General features: G+C 37.6%; 1 protein-coding gene across 1 annotated transcript; it reads right to left on the reverse strand.

The window, feature by feature from the left end:
- Positions 1-504: 504 nt before the first annotated feature.
- Positions 505-23,269, reverse strand: myo5c (myosin VC; the record flags this gene model as incomplete). The annotated part of the gene is made up of 41 exons (XM_084396764.1): positions 505-1,136; positions 2,150-2,230; positions 2,363-2,537; positions 3,618-3,921; positions 4,009-4,159; positions 5,107-5,196; positions 6,047-6,201; positions 6,276-6,374; positions 6,453-6,537; positions 6,871-7,039; positions 7,127-7,190; positions 8,596-8,689; positions 9,082-9,262; positions 9,450-9,527; positions 9,605-9,668; positions 9,753-9,846; positions 10,697-10,877; positions 11,117-11,180; positions 11,257-11,350; positions 11,433-11,597; positions 12,946-13,092; positions 13,181-13,346; positions 14,829-15,040; positions 15,124-15,235; positions 16,462-16,548; positions 16,642-16,739; positions 17,319-17,447; positions 17,542-17,625; positions 17,707-17,829; positions 18,218-18,358; positions 18,452-18,533; positions 19,737-20,002; positions 20,087-20,193; positions 20,305-20,412; positions 21,272-21,353; positions 21,453-21,596; positions 21,675-21,831; positions 21,983-22,127; positions 22,209-22,377; positions 22,851-22,961; positions 23,243-23,269. The coding sequence occupies 41 exons, from the start codon at positions 23,267-23,269 to the stop codon at positions 984-986; spliced, it is 5,238 nt and encodes a 1,745-aa protein (XP_084252890.1). The 3' UTR covers positions 505-983.
- Between the last annotated feature and the right edge of the window lie 856 nt (positions 23,270-24,125).

The raw sequence follows: 24,125 nt of genomic DNA on the forward strand, positions 1-24,125 counted from the left end.
GCAAATGTCATTGAAAATGAAAACTACAGCGAGGAATAATGGGGGAAAACTGCATATCATAAAAATAGTCTTAATGTTTTGTAATGTATATATATATACATATATTAGTGCTATCAAATCGATTAAATGCATCTAACATAAAAAGTTTGTTTATATATGTGTGATATATATATAAATATATATGTGTGTGTGTGTGTGTGTGTGCGTGCGTGTATGTATATGTATATATACACATACACGGACACGTGCACACACGCATATATATATATATATATATATATATATATATATATATATATATATATATATATATATGAGTGAAATGCACCCTGTAAGGTTTACTAATTGCTAGATAAGTTCTTGGGGTTTCCTTCTCTAGTCCTCAGAGAGTTAACCATCATAAATATTGCATTTCCACTGCACATTGTGAGAGCTATGGAGGATGGCGAAGAGAGAAGAAAGAAGGACTCATTTGGCAGTTGTGTTTATTGATTTATTTCTGGTGTATAAAAAATTCAACGGAAGAGCAATTTGTGACAGTAATTATTTAGGATTTACAAAATGGAGCTGAACATTTGAGGTCGGTTTGGGTTATTAAAATCTATGTTACAGTGTTTGTTGATGGTTGATCTTGTAAAAAGCTATTCTAAAATATACTATTTAAAGAACATGTGATTAAAATATTTATAAATAAATCTAAAAAAATATACAAATGTTAACAGTTATTTCATAATGCATTCAGGTCAGCATAGACACATCCTGATCATAAGTAATGCTGTCTTAAGAACTAGTCTGACCAACTAGCAGTTCGACAAAGGGTAATTAGTCTTACTTTTCAGGTTCAAATTATACCAATCTACATTTTTATGTAATTGACTATTTAATTAAAGTTATGACTAGTCTTACAGAAGAAAATGTAGATGTCTGAACATTGTATGCAACTGGCCCCTGGTTCTGATATCACTAAGGTCAGAGGTTAAAGGTCAAATACGAGTGGCGAAGCCCAGACGGAGGCTGCTGGGCACCTGTAGGAGTTCCAGTGCTTGTGGCGAGGAGCAAAAGGGAAAGGTGACCTGGAAACGGTACTGTGAATCCATCATGAGCTGAGACGAGCTCCCGCGCTCCTGCAGCAATGCCTGTTGCCATGGAGACAAAAACAAAGGCCAATCAGAAGTCTAGGCGATGCTTGTCTAGTTTTTCCACTAGTAATTCTGCTGTTAAAGGTGGTCGAAACTAGTGGTCGAAATAGGTACTGCAGTCCAATTCAAAATATCACAGATCGTCGTTTCTCCCGCCACGTGCTCCTCAGACTGGACGGCGCTCACGCGGGTTGCCAGTTTGAGCACACGCAACAGGAACAATCACAGACCAAAACAAAAACAAACATTCCAGCCTGGAAACACACATTTCAAAGTAAAATAACTGGCTGTAGAAGTGTTTTTCAGAGAAACGAGTATGTGAACTTAGCATGTTTCCTCAATATATGCAAACATGTTATGGTATGTTTATGCTTTAGTAGAGTGAAAAAGTTACATACAGCACCTTTAAATATGATCATTTTAAAAATAGGCTGAAATAAACATTAACAACCTCATAGCTCACAGAAAAGCTGTTTCTAAAGGTTAATAAGTTATTGTTCAAAATCAATTTCCTTGTATTTTTACTTCCTGAACCCAACTGTTGTGCTCTATTGATTTGTGCTCATTTACCTTTATACTACTGTTCAAAGAAATTAATACTTTTATTCAGCAAAGATGCATTAAATTGATCAAAAGTGACAATAAAGACTTATAATGATTTATATTTTAAATAAATGCTGCTTTCTATTCATCAAAGAGAGCATGTATCATAGTTTCCACAAAAATATGAAGCATCACAACATTGATAACAATTAGAAATGTTTCTTGGGCAGCGAATCAGCATATTAGAGTGATTTCTGAAGGATCATGTGACACTGAAGACTGGAGTAAATTCAGCTTTGCATCACATAAATAAATTACATTTTAACATATATTCAAATAGAAAACAGTTATTTAAAACTGAAATATTATTGCACAATTTTTACTCTATTTTTAATCCTTTAAAAATGTATACCGATCCCAAACTTTGAAACGGCTCAAAAAAAAATAAAAAAAATAAAATATCTTACCTGCACTTTGCGGACAAAGGACGGAGCCACTCGCTTTTCGAAATCATCAATGGGTGTGTAGGAGTTTAGGATCTTCACAATCTACAAAACCACAACACAACCAGATTCTGAAGGTTTTTATAAACGAAGACAAAGAATTTACATTCTACGGGCATGTTGGCACAAGTTCCTCTAAAATGAATCAGTGGCCAAACGGCATCTGTAAAGCGGCACCTGCACGGACGAGAGCTCGGAGCATCTCTGCTTGATCTCGGCTGCGTCTTCATCGGTGGTCTTGTTGACCTGAAGAAGCCAGGCGACCTGAGACAGCGGCCCCAGCGTTTCCATGGCACAGCTGCCCTGCAGACCCTTCTCTCGCAGCCACTCCTCCAGGTAACTGATGTTACACCTGCAAAAGAAAGATGCTCCATTAAACTCTATTTCTGAGGACGTTCAGAAAGGCAAACTACCATCCAATCCAACCCGTACTATTAGTGCAGTAGATCTCAACTTCATTTCCTGTGCGATGAATAAAGTCATACAGGACATGACATCCACTGAAATCTGTTTCTTAGTCTGTTGTCTTAGTCTCTTGCATATTTAGATTTTAATATGAGTACAGTGAGTCGTTCTGCCAAGTTAAGACATTTTAATGCAAACTCTATAAAAATATAAATATGCAACATATTGGAAACGAATTAAAATATAATAATATCATGCAACATACTGAAGTCATGTGCAGTTTATTATATGCACAATACAGTATTTACTAGTGTTCAAATATTTGGGGTTGGTGAGATTTTTTTTTTTTAAGTTTTTGAAATAAAACACCAAGGCTTTATTAATTTGATCAAAAATACAGTGAAAACAGTAATATTGTGAAATATTATTGCAATTTAAAATAACTGTTTTATATTTGAATATTTTATGTATACATTCCATTTTCATTTTAGTTAAAGTTTTAGTAATTCTGTTGTGTTTTTGACATGTTTAAGGTTTTTTTATTATAAACTTTTATTTTATTTTAGCTTTACATCAAGTTAAACTACATTAAAATGAGAAATTTTACCTTGAAAATAAATGTTATTATTTAATTTAATTTAAAATATATAAAAAAGAAATATTTAATTTCAGTTAACATTTATTTAATTTTTTTATTATTCTTTTATTTTATAATTTTTTGAACATTTTATGTTTTTTATTGTTTTAGTTAACTATAATAACCCTGATTGTCAGCATCATTACTTCAGTCCTTCAGAAATCATTCTAATATGATGATTTGACGCTCAAGAAACATTTCTGATGATTATCAATGTTAAAAAACAGTTGTGCTGCTTCATGTTTGTGGAAACCATGATACATTTTTTCAGGATTCTTTGATGAATAGCAGCATTTATTTATTTTTTATTTAGAACATTGTCTTTAGTGTCTCTTTGATCAATTTAATGCATCCTCGCTGAATAAAAGTAGCGCATACACACACACACACCTGATCTGCATGCCCTTACGGCAGGAGCACAGGTCCTTGCGGAGCAGAATGCTGTTCACCAAGGTGGATCCGATGAGGTAGAAGAGCTGTCTTATGACCTGACCCTGCAGCTGCGTCTCCATGCCCTGCTGAGCCATGCTGGTGTGGAACGAGCCGAGCTGCTGCAGGATCGAGCTCACGCTGAACGCCTCGGCCCCGCTGAGGTCCCCGCCGTCCTCGTACACGCTATTCGAGCGCTTGCGGACACCGGTGGGCTTCATGCTGGAGATTCCCTGGAGGCTTTCGTGCTCCAGCATCCCGGGGACTGAACAGAGAGAGGGGATTGTTTTACAAGACGGACCAAAGAAATCTGCATTATGTAAACGCTAATGTATCGACTTCATTTCCATACTGATCATGGGAAAGAGCGCGTCCTCCATCACGCTGATGAACTGATGGTAGATGTTGATGGCGAGGTCGCTGAGAATCTGCCGGTGCTCTGACAGGTCGAAGTTCTTCAGGCAGTTCTTGTTCTGACGAGGCGTGTTGTGCTTGATGAACTCCTGTTGATGGAGGGAAATCAAGGAATCTCATTGGTTGGTTTCAGGCATTATATAAATAAGATATCTTAGACCCTTTGAAATGATGTGTTGATGTATTAATAATAATACACTGTATTCAGGGCTTGACATGAACTTTTTTGCTTACCAACCACTGTGGCTAGTGGTTTTCCAAAGTTACTAGCCACTCAGCATTTTCACTGGCCACAATTTTGACATTGATACCATCAGGAAAAACTGCAATTTAGATCTTTTTTATATTCTCGTATTATTTGGCAGCAGGTTTATTAGGCTGCTGTCACTTTAAGACCTGACGCACAGATCCATTATACTGTTACACATGCGTTTTCTTTCTCTGTTTACGTTCACTTAAAACATACAGTATACATACGTACATACAGTAACTGACTGTTTACATGAATACTCGCCAAGACCAGCATTTAGAGAGAGAGAGAGCAGCTCGTATCCTGCATCTATTCTGTGGGAAATGAGTATTTGAAACATTTCAGATATTTCAGTATCGATATGTATCGAAAAATCGATATTTTTGACAAAACTACATTGCACCTACTTTACTATTTCAGTTGCATTTTTAAAAGACTACAATTAAAAAACGTATATATTACATATACAATTCAATCCGTCAAAGTTTCTAGTAGGAGTGACTGCGATACACACCACTGCTGAAATACACACACATTCGGAGGGTTGGTGGGTGTTAATGTCAAGCTCTGATTGTATTTATAAAGTGCTTTTCTTACACCCAAAGTGCTACAAAACAAGAAATGGAAGTAAAATTCAGAAACTACAGACATAATACAATACAATAAATGCAGTAAAACAGACATTAAATATCTCAATACTCTATTGAAGAGTTAAAACTATCTATTGAATGTACATTTTATTGGGTCTTTAATAGTGACGGAGAAAGACACAGAAAACGGCTTTACCTCGTCCCCGCTGTACTGTTTGAGACAGTTGAGGAAGTGATATGTGTTGGAGAGCCAGAAGGACAGAACTTCAAAATTCTCCTGGTGGCCCTGAAATCATAGTCAACATCATAATCATCATCATTAAGGAAACTCAAGCGACATGTCAGAGGATTTTGAAGAGTGTGATTGAAAGAGGCAGAATACATGCAGAGTTAAACAGTTGAGTTTTACCGTTTTCGAATCCATTCAGCCGATCTCCGGGTCTGGCGGTACCACTTTTAGCATAGCTTAGCATAGATCATTGAATCGGACAAGACCATTAGCATCTCTCTCAAAAAAATGACCAAAGAGTTTCGATATTTTTCCTATTTAAAACTTGACTCTTCTGTAGTTACATCGTGTACTAAGACGTAATGATATGATCAGCGCCTGAAAATAGGTCTAATAGGTTAGACAAACGTAGTCCCGGTCATGTTGGAAGTAACTGAGCTGGGGACTATTTTCAGGCGCTGCGTCATATCATCACTCCTGCTGGACTCATGGTACGACAGCAAAGTTTCTTGATTATTACGCAGGAATGAGAGTAGTTCCTAGCCATATCAGCCTAGAAAATCGCAACTTTTCCTTTTCCGTCGGTCTTAGTAAACGATGTAACTACAGAAGAGTCAAGTTTTAAATAGGAAAAATATCGAAACTCTTTGGTCATTTTTTTGAGAGAGATGCTAATGGTCCTGTCTGATTCAATGATCTATGCTAAGCTATGCTAAAAGTGGTACCGCCAGACCCGGAGATCGGCTGAATGGAATCGAAAACGGTAAAACTCAATTGTTTAACTCTGGGGGAGTTGTAAAATGAGCCTATTTCCAAAAAAAGTGGAGTATCCCTAAGACATAATGCAGCGTGTGTTAGAAGTAATTCATTCTTCACCCTAAAATAAAAAATAAAAAAAGCCCCTTACCGTGATGACCTCTTTTATGGCTGTAATGATGCCGTGCATGAGGGACTTGAGCTTGTTTCCATCGTTGAGGTAATCTGAGTGTCTCACACACATGAAGAGGAGATGTGCAGCCAGACCAGGGATCATCTGCACACCCACACCGCGAGGTTTCAGATCTGCAGATTACAAACCACTGATTCAGTTATGAGTTATGATTTGAATTTACACAGGCTTCACAATATAGATTTACCGAGTATGAGCGTCCGGATTAGCCTGCTTTCATCCTCCTTCTTGTACTCCAACATGCCCAAGTACTCTTTGGGCACGGCCGGTACTGCTTTCTGATTGGCTGATGAGAATGTGAAACATGCAGAGGATGAGACCGGATTGACTAAACGAGAAATCAGGGAAATGAAGAGAGTTTTACCCGTCGCATGTGTTTGAAGAGCTTTGATTTGGTCTTGAAGTCGTTTTATCAATCTGTCCTTCATGTCTGACTGCTCCTCGAAGTCCTGAAACAAGAAGAAAATCATCTGAACACATTAGATTAAGATTAAGAGATCGACTTTTTGGTTCACCAAATACCTAAATGTCCTTCAGGAAGACAGATTTTTGTGGCACTAACAGTCTAAATTTTAAATATATGCATAAATAAATAAATAAATAAATAAATCCACACATTCATGCATTGATCAAATATAATCAGTATATATTGTATTATTGAACTGTTTTTGCTATGAGGGGGTGCTTTTATTTATTATGCATGTATGCTTTGAAAAAAAAGCTAAATTAATGCATGTACAGTAAGCACAAATGCAATCATGAGCGTGACCTTTCACACACACCATATTCTCAGCTGTGAGGCGTGACGTCTCCTGTCTGAGTTTGTTCTTGGCTTCGCTCTCTGAGAGCTGAGCTTTCTGTAGCTGCTGGTTCTCCTCCTGGAGGTCAGCCATCTGTCCCTCCATCTCTTCTCTTCTTCTCTCGCTCTCTGTAAGCTTCTCCTCCAGGTGCCTACGAACAGAAGCACAACACCTGCTCCTTCAGCCCTGTGCCACAGTCTGTAGTGTAAATATAGTTTGAGGGTAATAAACGCCTCACCTGCGCTGTGACTGCTCCTCTTCAACAGTGTGCTGAATCTCTTTTGATAATTCCTTTATTTTTGCTGCAACAGAAAATTTAAGTTGTAAAGAAGTGCCAACAGGCTTACCACAACTGAATAAACAGATAGCACAGTCTGTTGTGATTGGTCTACTCGGCTCTGATTGGTCAAATGGCACAGTCTGTTGTGATTGGTCTACTCTGCTCAGATTGGTCAGATGGCTCAGTCTGTTGTGATTGGTCTACTCTACTCTGATTGGTCAGATGGCTCAGTCTGTTGTGATTGGTCTACTTGGCTCTGATTGGTCAGATGGCTCAGTCTCTTGTGATTGGTCTACTCTGCTCTGATTGGTCAGATGGCACAGTCTGTTGTGATTGGTCTACTCTGCTCTGATTGGTCAGATGGCACAGTCTGTTGTGATTGGTCTACTCTGCTCTGATTGGTCAGATGGCACAGTCTGTTGTGATTGGTCTACTCCGCTCTGATTGGTCAGATGGCTCAGTCTGTTGTGATTGGTCTACTCTACTCTGATTGGTCAGATGGCTCAGTCTGTTGTGATTGGTCTACTTGGCTCTGATTGGTCAGATGGCTCAGTCTGTTGTGATTGGTCTACTTGGCTCTGATTGGTCAGATGGCTCAGTCTCTTGTGATTGGTCTACTCTGCTCTGATTGGTCAGATGGCACAGTCTGTTGTGATTGGTCTACTCTGCTCTGATTGGTCAGATGGCCCAGTCTGTTGTGATTGGTCTACTCTGCTCTGATTGGTCAGATGGCCCAGTCTGTTGTGATTGGTCTACTCTGCTATGATTGGTCAGATGGCACAGTCTGTTGTGATTGGTCTAATGGCACAGTCTGTTGTGATTGGTCTACTCTGCTCTGATTGGTCAGATGGCACAGTCTGTTGTGATTGGTCTACTCTGCTCTGATTGGTCAGATGGCACAGTCTGTTGTGACTGGTCTACTCTGATTGGTCAGATGGCTCAGTCTGTTGTGATTGGTCTACTCTGCTCTGATTGGTCAGATGGCACAGTCTGTTGTGACTGGTCTACTCTGATTGGTCAGATGGCTCAGTCTGTTGTGATTGGTCTACTCTGCTCTGATTGGTCAGATGGCACAGTCTGTTGTGACTGGTCTACTCTGATTGGTCAGATGGCTCAGTCTGTTGTGATTGGTCTACTCAGGTTTGTGCAGGAATTAAGAATGGAATCACTGACGACTCGTTTCAGGCAGTTCAGAATCGGTTATTTCTTTTAGGACACAATAACTCCATTCATCTGCACTCTGATCATTGAAACTTTGCAGACCTTTTACATTTACAAACAGTCACTACATGAAATGTAATATCCGAAAAAGCATAATAGGGGCACTTAAAAAAATCGTGTGACATCATATCCTGCTGTCCAGATCTGTCCCAAAATATTTTTTCGCATGCTTAAAACCTAGTCTATTTAACATGTGGTTGGCTCACCGCTCATCTCAGCGCTCTGATCTTGTAACTGGGTCTCAAGCTCGTGTTTGTGGCGGTTCAGTTCCGACACCTGCTGCTTCAGTTCTGGTATCACCTGCACACAGGAACTCACCATCATCACCAGGTGACTATGTTTATTGGTTGAGTAGATGATAGTTTCAACCAATCTGGGGAGTGGGGTGGGACTAAGCATCAACAATCGTTCCTGTTTGGCTCAGAGGAACAAACCGCATGGGTTTCTTTGACGAATCAATGCTGATCAAAACTTGATGACGCAATCACGTTCACTACAGAGCCTCTGAATGTCCAACTGAGACAAACGCAATCCCACAGAAAAGCTGAGAATCTCCTCTATACAAGACTTTTTAAAACATACAGATAAGATTAGTGGTTATTAAAGTTATTAAACATTTAAGAATAATAGTTATTTTTAAGGGTTAAACTATGACTCTAAACAAACAGAGAAGCTACATAAATACACTCTACCATGTTCTCAGCAGCAAGGCGGGCCACTTCCTGCCCGATGCTTTGGTTGACGCTACTTTTCTCCTGAAAGAGGGCTTTATGCTGCTCGTTCTCTCTGTTTAAATGTTCGTTTTTGAAGACCAGAGCTTCCAGTTGACTCTCATAAGCCTCTTTCTGCTCCCGAAGCTGAGTTTCCATCACCCTGAGAAAGAAGGACAGTCAATTTGCTAATCTGATGTATAATATATATATATATATATATATATATATAAATAAATGAAATAGTTGTAAAAACATGTTTACTTTTCTTTAAGCAAAAAAAATTTATAAAAAATTTGATGAGAAAACAAACACTTGTGGATTAAACTGAAAACCTTTAGAGGTCATACTTTGCAGCTTTCTCCACGCCGTCAAAAGCAGTGAGAAGATCAGCTCCATCATCATTATCTGAGGCTTCTTTATTCAGCCTGGAGTAAAAGAGACAATCTGAATCAAGCTTATCCAGATAACAATCAGCGCTGACGATCCCAATACTCTGACGCACCTCTGGATGAGATCCTCCTCTGCGGTGTTACCGAGCAGCTGCCTCATGATTAAACTCATCTTAGCTGAGGGCATAACAATGGATAAAGACAGCTTGGCGTTTTATAGTTTTACATGTATTGTTCATTGTTTTATATAATGTTTTATACCTCTGGCTTGAAGACTTTGAGCTCTCTTGGTTTTATCAGCTTCAGCTCGTTGGATCTGCAGGCTGTTGATTTCTTTCCGTAAATCTGGTATGACCTTCAAATGTCACAAAAAGCAGAGTCATTGTGTGTGTGACTGACAGAGAAAACCCCTATAAATTCAGGTCCATATTATTAACCACTGTATAAAGGCCTGTTTACACCAAGAATACTAACTATAAAGATAACTATAACTATATTATCTATTTAAAGTCAGGTGGATTCTGATGGGCTGTCAATGTTTTTTTTAATAATTTATCAGCTGGAAAAAAACTTTATAGTTATCATCCTTGGTTAACACTAGATTTGCCTTTGCAGAAAGGAAAACTAGTGCTTCAAAATCAGGAAAAGAAGAACGCTTTAGAGAAGTTCAGGTTTCAGACTATAGAGGACAAAATCTGGAAAAGCGATAAATAAGTAAAGATACAAATAAATATGCAAATATATAAATAATTAAATGTAAATATTGTATACTGTGTAATATTTGTACATAATAAAATATTCAATAATATTCAATATCCAAAAATATAAGGAGATATACAATTAAATAAATAATAATAAAAAACTATGAAGAACTAAAAAAAACATTAGAGATTAAAAATCGAAGATAATTACTGGAATTAAAAAACAATTAAAATACATAGTTAAAGCTTTCAATTTTGCATTTCCTTTAACATTTTTCGCAACATTTACATTAACATTTCTCCAACCATTTAATTTATATTGTATTATTTTAGCATTGCTGGGCATTTAATCAATTATTTGTTTATTTCCACACACATTTGATTATTCACTTTATTTTTGCAGGTTTCATCCTCAATAGTCAATATTAGGCTTCGGTTTGCTGTAAATGCCTTGGGAAGCACTGTAATAAAACAGAGAAAGGAAGAGCTGGAGTTGTGATTCACCTTGACGTGTTTGGTGAGCTGCATCAGTTGTTCTTGTAGTTCTGCGTTGACCTTCAAGTCGTCCTCCACTTGCGTCTGGAGCCTGATTCGCTCCTCTCTCAGTCTACGGCTTTCCTCTTTCAGTGCCACGATCTCTTTATCCGAGTCTTCCTTCTGGAGTTCACTGTTGTGCTCCGCCACCCTGACAGATCAGAGGATGGATTTGGACAAACGCGTTTAGACAAAGGTCTGATTGAAAGCCAACAACTCAAAGTTGGGTCTGTTCCTCACAAAGTTATCATGTAGCTTCAGACGCCCACTTTTTGACCATTTCTATGGTGTTTTTTTGAGCTTGTGTATGAGCAACTTTGAGTTTCGCTGAGGAAATGAATCAAATGTGAGACGAGAGCGAGTAAATGATCATTAAAAAAGCGCTCTTACTTTCTAAACCTCTCCTCTCTTTCCAGATCTTCCATCAGCTTTCTCTTTACATCCTCAAATTGATCTGGAAAACAAATGTTTCGTTAGTTACACTCACATACTCTTCATTATCACGGTTTTAAAAACAGCTCACTCTTCACCTTGCATCTGCAGTGTCGTGTCTTTCAGTTTCTGCTCCAAAGCTTTATTCACCTGAACCAGTTTCTCTTTGTCATTCTGAAGCAGAACGATTGCCTTAGAGAAGAGAACAAAGTGAACACCCTCATAATTATATTCAACGCTACAAAGATATTGTACAAATCAGTGTGTCTATTACCTGATTGGTCTCTTCTGAGTTTGTTCTGGCCCTCTCCTCTAAAGCTGCCATCTCATTGGTTAGCTTTCCAAACTCCACCTCCAGGGCCTGAATCTTTTCTAGTCCGTGAGCTCGTGCATTAGACAAACTGGCGAGTCTCTCCATGAGGCCACGGTTCTCTTTATTCTAGAGGAAGAGAGAGAGAAAGGACTTGCATTTCAAAGACACTGCAGAAAATGACATATTTAAAGAGTCCGGACACTTTATTTTAATTTGTACATGATCAGCAGTGTTAGTACTTATTTTGGTTTTTATGTTTATATTTTAATTTTTAATTTTAGTTTTAGTAATTCTGTTATGTACTTTTGTCCTTTTCATTAGTTTTTTTATATTTCTATTTAGCTTTAATTTATTTCAGTATATCATTTTAATTTTAGTAAATTTAATACAAAATGCCTTACTAAATTAAGCTTTGGTAATTTTGTTATGTGCATATGTCATTTTCATTATAGTCTTTTTTTCAATATTTCTATTTAGCTTTATTTGATTTCATTATTTTATCAATTTAATACATAATTTAATTTATTAACTTAACTTATATATATTATATTATATTTATTAACTTAACTATAAATATTCATCAATTTAGCAAATTTTATATTTAATTTAATATAATTTATCTAATTTATAAAATATAAATATTATTAATATTTTGAACTTTCTTTTTCTTTTTATATTTTCAGTTTCTGTTTAATTTTAGTTTAGGTTTTAGTAATTTTATGTCATTTTGTCATTTTCATGATAGTTTTTTAAATATTCCTATTTCTTCTATTTAAATTCTATTTAATTTATTAAATAGAATTAAATAGTATTAGTCATTTTCATTTTAGTAAATTTAATACTTCAACTTCAAATTATTTATTTATTTCAGTTAGTTGCCTAGGGAACATTTCTAAATTTCTAAACATTTATCAAGTTTTTTAAGTTTTAATTGACCTAATATTTATATTTAATTTGATCATATATTAGTATGCACTTTCCCTGTAAATCAAACCTGTGACACTGGCAGCGTCAAGCTTTACTTGAAGTTACTTTGAAGCAAGTCACATGCTTTAAACATTCCATTATGAACAAAAAAATATTTTTAATATCTCAATTATTTCTCCCAAATTGTTACGTTTTAGGCTGGGAAGAGTAAAGATGAGGATAACTGCTGAGACTGTGACACAAATAGCAATAAGATTAGAGATCAAATAGAAACTTTGGTTTAAGTCTCCAGAAAAAAGAGCCCAGTGATCAGATCAGATTGCTCAGATTTGCCAAGATACCAAAGTGGGAGATCTCAATATGAACACTTCTAAACAAGAGATCTGAGCTGCTCTCCGCATTTATTTCATAGCTCTATATACTTACTGTACGCTAACTACTGAGCCGTTTCTGAGACACATCTGAGACAAAGTTCATACTTAACTGAAGTCTGAGATATGAACAAGCATCCTTGATCAATAACGTTTTCTAGGTTGTCTGATCGTACCTGCTCTTCCACTTTCTTGCGCAGCTGCTGGACTCTGTAGGAAAGCTGCACGTTGATGACCAGCCGTCGCATTGTTTGAAATCGCCGGCGCACCAGCCAAGCTCGAGCGTACTTCTGCAGAACCAGAGCCTTGTGCTCCGCCACCATCTTTAATAAGGAGACATGATCAAACGTGTGACCTGCATGGTCAAAAACACTTCAACAAAATGACAAACGAGGAGACTGGTTGCTTTGCCTTTCTGTAGCGTTTGCGGGCCATCCATCCTCTGGTGTAGGCCTGTATGATGACTGCAGCCCTCAGGACGAGCTGGTAAATCTTCCGCACCAGATACCCACGACAGTGTCTCTGAATCACCACGGCGGCCCAGCCCTGCTTCAGCGCCAGAGCTGTCACCGTGCGTCTGAGATAGAAAAAGTAGCATATAACGGAAAGTTCTGTGCTATTTTTTAGTTGTCTATGTATAGACAATTAAACAATATAGCAGATCAATGTCAGTTGCGTCACATCAGCTATATCACACATCAGCTTGACACGTCTATAAGCGCATTTTGAAAACAAGTGTGAACAAGTGAATAACAGTTTAAAGGTGCAGGATGCGATTTCTGAGAAATGCTGTTGAAAGTGATTTGGTCTGAGCATCACAACACACTTGTAGCCAATCAGCAGTAGGGGGCGTGTCCACTCTTGATGGGGGAGGAGAGATAGAGAGCCAATTAGCAGTAGGGGGCGTGTCCACTCATTATGAGGGAGGAGAATGAGCCAATCAGCAGTAGGGGGCGTGTCCACTCATAATGGGGGAGGAGAGAGTAGGCTAATCAGCAGTAGGGGGCGTGTCCACTCATTATGAGGGAGGAGAGTGAGCCAATCAGCAGTAGGGGGCGTGTCCAATCATTATGAGGGAGGAGAGTGAGCCAATTAGCAGTAGGGGTCCACTCATGATGGGGGAGGAGAGAGTAGGCCACTCATGATGGGCGTGTCCACTCTTGATGGGAGAGGAGCAATAGAGAGCCAATTAGCAGTAGGGGGCGTGCCCACTCATTATGAGGGAGGAGAATGAGCCAATCAGCAGTAGGGGGCATGTCCACTCATGATGGGGGAGGAGAGAGTAGGCTAATCAGCAATAGGGGGCGTGTCCACTCATGATGGGGGAGGAGAGAGTAGGCTAATCAGCAATAGGGGGCGTGTCCACTCATTATGAGGGAGGAGAGTGAGTCAATCAGCAATAGAAGGCGTGTCCACTCATTATGAGGGAGGAGAGTGAGCCAATTAGCAGTAGGGAGCGTGTCCACTCATGATGGGGGAGGAGAGAGTAGGCCAATCAGCAGTAGGGGGCGTGTCCACTCATGATGGGGAGGAGAGAGTGAGCCAATCAGCAATAGGGGGCGTGTAAAAAAAAATCAGTTTACATAACCCTTCAAATGTTTAGGGTCAGTAAGATGTTGTTAATACCTATAAATGAATACTTTTATTCATTAAGGATGCATTAAATTGATCAAAAGTGACAGTAAAGACATTTATAATGTTTCAAAAGATTTCTATTTCAAATAAATGCTGTTCTTTTGAACAAAATTCATCAAAGAATTTTGAAGAGTTCCAAAAAATGTATATTCATCAAAGAATCCTAAAAAAAATATATTTTCCACAAAAATATGAAGCAGCACAACTGTTTTCAACATTGATAATAATCTGAAATGCTACTTGAGCAGCAAATCAGCATATTAAGAATGATTTCTGAAGGATCATGTGACACTGAAGACTGGAGTAAATTCAGCTTTGCATCACAGGAATTAATTACATTTGAAAATATATTCAGATAGAAACCAGTTATTTTAAATTAATGTAAAACACAGTTTTGGATCGCTAGTGCTCTGGAAACACTCACCTGATCTGTTTCTTTCCACGCACGTACTGTTGTATAGTGATGGCAGCTTGCCTCATGTGCAGGAACCTGCGCCTCTGCCTCCAGCCCCTCACGTGCTTCTGAATGGTCACGCAAGCCGTACGCAGATGATCCAAACGCAGCTTCTCCAGGTACGCCACCTGTCCCGCCCGGAAGAAGATCTTCGTCCGACCAAACTTGTACTGGTTGGAATCCTGTAATGCACCAAAGATGACACTTTTCAGAACATGGTTGAAGATCACGAGCCCTCAGACGTACCACAGTGCGGTTCTCTTACAGGAATGAGTTTCTGCAGAACCGTCTTGCACGTCTGCTTCTTCTCTCCCAGCTTCAGCTCTGACTGGCTCATCAAGATACTGTAGCGGCTGTAAAACTCGATATACGTCCACCTGTAAGGATAGACAGAGAGGATGAGACTTTACAGAAAAGAGAGAGACCAGACAAACATTGCTAATCTGTAGCAAGATGCTGCTCTGTGGCGTTTTAACCTTGCTTGGTTGGATCTTCTGATGTGTTTTTGACGACTCTAGTGTGTCTTGAGATTTGGTTGGATTTTTCACTTCAAAATTTTTTTTATTAAAATATGCATAACTCTCACAAAAACATGTCCAGGTCACATTTCACACAAATATCATTAGAAAAAAAACAATCAAACAAGCAATTATATTTTTTTTAAAGGAAAATGATTCTAATGATGACACTGTGACTTGTGATTGTGTGATTGTTTTTAAACACAATTCATAACAGTTTCTTTTTTTAAAATACTACATGAATATTTCTTTCACATTACAGTAACTGTTTTTCAAATTATAGGATTAAAAAAAAAATAAACAAGCAAATATATATTATAGTATTTATTATTGTTTTGAACTAGTTTTTATTTTTGTTTTCATTTTCATTTTTGTTCAAGTTTTAGTAATATTTCTATTTAGATTTAATTTAGTCATTTTGTTATGTGCTCATGTCATTTTTATTAGTTTTTAATATTTACCGGTATATTTAGATATAAATATAAAAAAAGTAATACAAATTATATATATATATATATATATAATATTTTATTTCAGCTTGAGTTTTAGTCATTTTAGTACTTCAACCTAAAACTATTTAATTTCAGTTAGCTGCCATGGAAACATTTTATTTAATTTTTATTTTAACTTTAACTTTATTTCAATGAAATTTTTATACTTTTATAATTTTACTTAATTATGAAAATGAAAACACTGATATTCTGTCCTAAATATATATCACTATAGATATGCCATCCTAAATATTTCTGTTTTGTGGCATTCAGTCACGTGATAACATACACATACAGTATGAAGATCACAGAGTCTTCACAGAAGTGTTCAATATGAAGTTAAAAAGGCCACACAGTGATGTTTTGATGGTGCTTTGAGAGTTTAGGCTGAACTAAAACTTGTGAGATGGTAGAAGATTTCTGAGAACTTCACATATAAGTTCTGCCAATTCACACTGAACCGACAGACGCAGACCAACACCAGATTACAGCACGTCACTTCTCACAGGAGTAACCGATCTGATCCGACAAAACTCGACGAAGAGTCTGTCGGCGAGGTGTGATTTGACCTGAGCTTTAGTTAATGCTGGTCACCTGGATGGGTAACTCTGGGCACTGATGCGGATGGTCTCCAGCACACCACAGGCCCTCAGCTGCTGCACCACACGCTTTGAGTCGTACCTGAGCAAACGCACACACACACACACAGTTTAATTTACTGTATATACAACCAACAGAAAGTCCCAAATAAAATAATTCCGGCTTGTCACTTACTCAAATGGCAGTTTCTCCTCATTGGGTTTAATACAGCGCACATAATGAGGTGTAGTAGCGTTCAGCGTCTCCATTAACAGGGACAAGGAACTTCGAAACTGTGATCAGACAGCAGATAAAGATGTTAAAGATGATACATATCCTGTAGAGAACGCCATTGTTTTTTGTCTCAATGAATTGATCGAGTTTATGATCACACCGTGTTCGTGCTACCACTGATCCAGAATGAGCTGTTGTCATATGCATGAAAGAGCTTCACAAAGTCTTTTTAAACCACTCAATATCAATATTTGTGTGTTACAAGCATTCAAATAATCAATAGGATAAAAGTTTATAGATTGGATCTAAACACAGCAGATAGTCTGGTTTTTGGGAAAGATCTTTGCTGCTTTCACATGCTGTATTTCAGTGTAAACAAACATGGCTGAGCACAGGGCTCTTTAGCAAGTTACATTATTACACCAGTAGGTGGCGACAAGTGACTGTCTTTATGACTTTTATACTCACATAAAAGTCATAAAGACAGTCACTTGTCGCCACCTACTGGTGTAATAATGTAACTTGTAAAAACAATATATATATATCTTTTTCAATAGATTTAAATCTTTGAAAACAAGTGAATCGGTCAATCAGTCATTATTATTACCACTAGAATAGTATTGTCTGTGATTTTGTACCTTGTCTCCTACAGTGGTTCTCAGCTGCTTGTTTGAAGCTTTAACTCTGGGTTGTGCAGGTTTAACTTTGATCATTTTGTGGCCAGAATTTGGTTCCTCCTCTTTAAAAAAGTCTGCCAAAAGAGCAAACTAACAGCATAGAAATTAGATAAACAACATTATAATGACATTAAACTCACAGACACAGATTCAAAGATCATAAAGGAAAACCTTAGGTTGATACCTGACTAGTGCGCAGGATGTCGACTAGCTCTTCATAAAGCGTGTCTCTGTTCTTCTCCAAAAAACCTTTACACTGATATTCTACCTAAGGAAAACAGTTTCAGTTCTTTATGCATAATTTTCACTGTATTTTTTAAGACAATACAGAGAAGAAATAGTCTCTCACCTTATCAGCAAAATGCTGGATCATAAAAGAGTCATTAGACATTCGAGGTTTCTCAAACAGTGGCTTTGAACCTAGAAAATTGTACAGCTTTTGCAGCCAGTTTTTATCAGTGCCCTGTGGGAACTGTAGGAGATCATTCAGTTAGAGAAAAAAAAAAAAAAAGTATATATATATTTTACATGCTTCTCCAAGAAATCAATGACATTAAATAGAGAACAAGTGGAAACTTTGGATCCAATCAAGTTTGGAATTGGAATTTCATTATGAAATCATACGTATATGACAATTTGTGTCCTAACCAGGTCATTTTTCTGTCCTTGATACTGTAAAAAATAACAGCCAATCAGAACATATCAGATGCTTAATATTCAGCTGATTGCAACCAATGAGATTTCAGTGTGGGCGGAGCTCCACAGCAAGTCATAAGAATTATAAATGGCCACTTTCTTGTAGGATGCTGCGATTTACACTGGTTAGGACAGTAAAACGTTCACATCCGTGTTATTCTCACCAGACACTCCTCATCCAAAAGGTCCAGGATGCCCATCTTAGACTCGATGAGATCAATAACGGGCTGATTGTCGTAGAAATCGATCAGCGTCCACGGAATGCCCTCTTTCATGTACTCCTCCTGCTCCAGTTTAAACACGTGCTGATGGGACAGATGATCAGAGATGTGTTTTTATCAATAGTTCCACTTCAAATCAAATTGATTTCTTGCAATAGAAAATAAAAAGGTACGCACCAGGTTGAACTGCTGTTGCAGCTTCTCGTTGGCGTAGTTGATGCAGAACTGCTCGAAACTGTTAACTTCAAAGGTCTCAAATCTAGAGGCCGAAAGACAGAACAACATTAGAAAAAAGCTACACTAATGGACCCTTAGTTTTCAGACTGTGATGACACAGATTTCCACAGTTATTAACAAAGTATTTTATTATTATTTATTTTATTTTTTATTTTATGTGCATTTATAACACTGTACTTTGTGTTATATTGCCTAGACATTAAAGTCACCATGAAATCAAAATGGACTATTCTTGATTTGTGGAATATTGCAGTATTCATTATAAATGATTTATCTGTGCATATCATTATTTTTTTGCCTCATAATCTTTAATCAAAATAACTTCCCCTCCCTCTTGCAGCGACATCTCTTCTATGATGATGCGTTTACTGTCATGAGGGCGGGGCAACATGTCACTCACATGAGATCCACCAATAGCAAACCACAACCATCCAATCAATTCCCCATGAACAAAATCAAGCCCCGCCCAACAATATTTCCTTGTTCAAGAAACCGTTTTACTCAGATATCCGTCACAATGTTTCATGCCAAATTTAAATTACAGAGCTACTGCTATGTGAGTGACATCATATCATGAATTTAACATCTTTCTCTTTTCTGACCAACGTCGGAATATCTCCATACTTCTGTTCCTCTTTTGTAAAATCATAGAAATTCTACAGGACTTGACATTTTTTGCTCACCAGTCACTGTAGCCAGTAGTTAGCCACTCAGCATTTTTGACATAGATACCATGGGGGAAAACTGCCATAAAGAGATTTAATATTATCTCATAAATGCAGCAGGTATATTAGGCTGCTGTCACTTTAACAACTGACGCACAGATCCATTATACTGTTTACACTTGCGTTCTCAAATGTTACGTTCGCTTAAAACATACATTAACTGACTGTGTTTACGTAAACACTCGCCAAGACCGGCATTTTGACATTATTTTGTGTGTATTTGACTGTTTAAGTGCAATAAACAGCAAAAAAGAACTCAATTTAGTGCTGAGAGGTGGCGTTATGCGCCTCACTTTGGGTGTGAACACAAAATCATGAGTAAAATTCAAGGAGTAAAATGATATGCAGTACGCGCAATCCCACGCTGAAATTCAGGCCCTGTAACACCAACAATATTCATCCGTAGCAAATAAAACGAGTGAGTGAAAGAAGGCGGGTTTGTGTCACTCGCTGACAGAGAGATGAGAGAAAGAGCAGCTGGTATCGTGAATTCAACGTACCCATAAATATCCAACACCCCAATAAATGAATGTTGTTTCCCAGGGACCATTAGCGCCTGGTTGATCTTGTGGATGACCCAGTCGAAAAGATGGGCGTAGATGTGTTTGGCCAGGGCATCGCGGGCGTTGACGGCACGTTCCTTGGGCTGCGGTTTCACCACCGTCTCCGCTGACAAGACTATCCGTCTGTGACACAGCCAGCGGCTCACATTGTCCATGTTGACGCTCATCAGGTCACAGAATATGGCCAAGTGAGGGTCTCTGGACTGGAGAGAAAGCAGAAAGTATTACAAAATGGCAATTACCAATTGAAAAAATAGTCTAAAACCACACAGAAAAAAATATCTTACACCGATGGATGATTTTTCAGGGCTGTTCGCCTTGATGACTACGTTTCCTAAATGCAGAATGGCAGCGAGCACCTTAAACACATCAGCCTGAAAACTGTCCTTAAGACCTGAAGAGAAACAAGGCAGCCAGAGGAAGACCAGGATTTGACAACCACGTTCTTAATAAATTGCTAAAATGAATCAAATGTTTGATGTTTTTGTAAATATCAGTCTGTTACCCAGTAGATTGAAGGTTCTGAGTGTTTCTGCCATATCAGCACGGTCGTCCACACCCTCGATCTCTGTCTCACCACCCAAACGAGTGTAATTAAACTTCTCTGCACCCACTAATCAACAGATGAAGAACATGCCAGCATCACAGACAGAATTTCCACTCTACATTATTAATCTGATTTTGCTTATATGAACTGAAAGCTGTTCTCTATATATTTTAAAGAGTAAAGGGATAGTTCACCCAAAAATGAAAATTCTGCCATCATTTACTCACCCTCAAGTTCCAAACCTGTATACATTTCTTTCTTCTGTTGAACACAAAATAAGATATTTTGAAGAACCTCTGTGACCAACCATTGACTTCCATAGCATTTTTTTTTTTTTTTTTGGAAGTCAATGAGCCCATCAACTGTTTGATGACAGATTATACATTCTAGACATATGATTTTTGGAACAACTTGAGGATAAATAAATTGTGACCGAATTTTCATTTTTAGGTGAACTATCCCTTTAATGTCAATTTAACCAGTCTACAATCATGATACATTCTTGTACATTTTTAAGTATTTTAAGTATTATCTATCTATCTATCTATCTATCTATCTATCTATCTATCTATCTATCTATCTATCTATCTATCTATCTATCTATCTATCTATCTATCTATCTGTTCAAAAAAGGTCTTACTTTTTGGCAGTAAAATCAGATATTGAATTACAATGTAAAGTCAAGAGTTATATAAGTATATAAGTATAGTATATAAGTATATATATATTATATAAGTATATATATTTTCAGAAAATGTATGTAAAGTATACAGTATACAAACCGCAAAAATAGTACAATTACAAGTAGTGCAGTTATGATTAAAGTCTTTGTCGCTTCCTGGACTCGACATAATTTCATCTTTTGTAGCTATTCCTATTTCTGTGCTTAGTAATAAAATCATATGACAAGTACAGAAACACTCACAGAGTCTCAAGCCTTTGAACTCCGGTTGATTTGCACAAGCACACATTTGGTAGAAGATGTGATAATTTCTCTCATTCTCTGACTGCAGGGGGAACAAATGAGACATTATGAGTTTTGCGCCTTTATCATTTAGTTAATCTGTTGCTAAAAAGTCAACAAAAAGTGAAAAAGCTCCTTTAACCTGAAACACAACCCTTGACTTTTCCAGAAGGTACGTCCTCATGTTGGCACCGATGATCCGGTATCTTTTGTCGAAGCTGATCTCAGTGTACTTCCCGAATCGACTGCTGTTGTCATTTCTGGTTGTTTTTGCATTTCCAATGGCCTGCAAACACATCAGATTATTTTGTGATCTGATCCTGCTGGTAGAAAAGTGTTGGTTTGGTTAAAAACACAGTTTTACCTCAGTGATCGGGTTGGATGCCAAAACTTTATCCTCCACCCGAGTTTTGCTACCAGATTTGCTGACCACAGCAAAGTATCTCATAGCGTACCGAGCTGATACGGTCTTTCCAGCCCCGGACTCACCGCTCACAATGATGGACTGATTCTTGTTATTCCTGCAGTTTGAAGATAAAAGATCTCATTTTGAGCTCAGCCTGTAAAACCTGCACAGTTGGTTATCCAGCATATGTTTGTGTCAATCCAAAACACAAAGTCTTCCTGAATCAACCACGGTTTAAAGGGATAGTTTAAGACATGGCGCTTCACCTGGCCATTTGTTTGTAGGCCTCTTCAGCCACAGCAAACATATGAGGGTCCAGGTCGCCCATGTTTTGACCAGAGTATGCATGGATGACTGCATCTCCATAGATGGGAAGCTGTTTATATGGATTGACTGCCACCAGGATAATTCCTGAGATGATAAAAATCATGGTGATGTTCTCACATTAAAAAAGGGGTTCACATCAAGAAAGCCATTCTATAGGCAACCTACCACAGTATGTATAGATGATTTTGGACTCGACAAATCGGACTTTGAGGTTGTGTAGCACGGCCGGCTCGTGAAGGTAGCTGAGGGCCGTGAGGTCATTCTCTCCCACCAGGATATCCGGATTACGGAGGGGTGGCAACTTCTCACCCCCTTCCAGAGGATACAGCAACTCCTGAGAGAGATTCACAACTCAGGTCAGGTACTATTAAAGTCAAAGTTTCTAAAAGGGTGATTAAACGGTTCAATTTATAATGACTTTCATTATGAACGTCAATGAGAATTTTTACCCTCAGGTACCATTATAAAGCTTGGAAGAACAACCAGGATATTATTTAATATAACTCAGATTGTGTTTGGCTGAAAGAAGAAAGTCATATACACCTAGGATGGCTTGAGGGTGAGTAAATGGGTGAACTAAAATCCATAAAACCATATGGAAAACTCAAAAACCAGAGGCAAAAAAGTTAAATAAAAATCCCGATAAGAAGGTTCTTGAACATTGAAGGTGCTGCAAATAACCCATTAAGAACCTTTAAAGTGCAAACTTTTATGTGTGAAAATGCTCATTTATTAAATTATGAAAATAATTCTACAAACAGCTGCTTTGTTTCCAGATTTAAAGCTTTAATAGAGGTTTTGTCTTACCGTCCCATCCTCCAGCTGTAGTTCCAGCTCAGTGTCTCCAGGCTTGAAATCTGTCAGAATCTCCGCAGATTTCCAAACTTGTTCGGAGTCGGGGATCCACACCCTGTTAAACTACAACAGAAAACTCGCATTACATTGCGATTTTACAAGATTGTGCTTTGGAAGAGATTTTGTATGGCTTGTTTTATATTGTGCTTGCAGTGCGCTTTCAACAATAACACAACTAATGACCATATGTCACAACTATAACTAACTTTTTAAGTGTGAGTCAGTAATTTCGAAAATAAAGTATTTGACAAGTTCATTATCTTCTCAAATGCACACATGCTAGACTAAAATATCATGTTAATAAACTTGCTAAACACTTCTGAAAAGTGATTTGTTCCTCATACCTTTGTATACAACTCCGACAGAGCCATGACAACAGGAGTCTCTTCCGATTTATTTCACATTAAACCACTTTCTCATGATTAAACTTACAAGTGAAACTAATATTCATACGACTGACTTTTTAGTCATGACACCTGCTAAAAGTCTGGAAATGACGGTGGGAACTTCCTCGCTCACCTGCGATCGCCGGCGAAACTACAAATCCTACTATAGCGAAGGCTTGGGCTGCTTAATATTCATGAGATTCACGGACCAGTTATAAATATTCATAAACACGCGGTGTATTCTACAAATTATACTCTTATAACAAATTATAAATTATAATATACTGTTATACTCTGAATATTTCAACATTCTAAAATTCGAAATGTTAAGTTTATAAGTTCATAAATAAGTTGAAATTTTCTAAATAAACTCAAAGTGATACTATAGCTACACCCCAAGGTATTGCACTTTAGATTTAATTACTGATTAAGAAAATAGAGTTAAAAATCAATAAAATAAGGTAGGCTGGAAATGACAGGAATTATTATGACAAGGAAGATGGATGAAAAGAGAAAATATTATAACATACTGATGAAAACATAGTGATTAAACATTTATTTAAAAAAATATATAAATGTTGTTAAACCACAGTGGCGCACGCTCCTAATATAACATGTAATAGGAATAGCCTATATATATATATATATATATATATATATATATACAAAAAAAATATGACCCATTTAATATTCATGAGATAATCCTTCTCCATAGTGCGCTTCGGGTTTCGTGAACTTTGACTGATTCCCATCGCGCGCGAGCGAGTCTCGTGACGCTTTGCTTACCGTAGGGGTGTGTTCATTTGAACAAGGACTTGACACCAAAGGAACAGGATACTGC

This window comes from Rutilus rutilus (assembly GCF_951802725.1).
Source record: "Rutilus rutilus genome assembly, chromosome: 23".
Lineage (NCBI taxonomy): Eukaryota > Metazoa > Chordata > Actinopteri > Cypriniformes > Leuciscidae > Rutilus > Rutilus rutilus.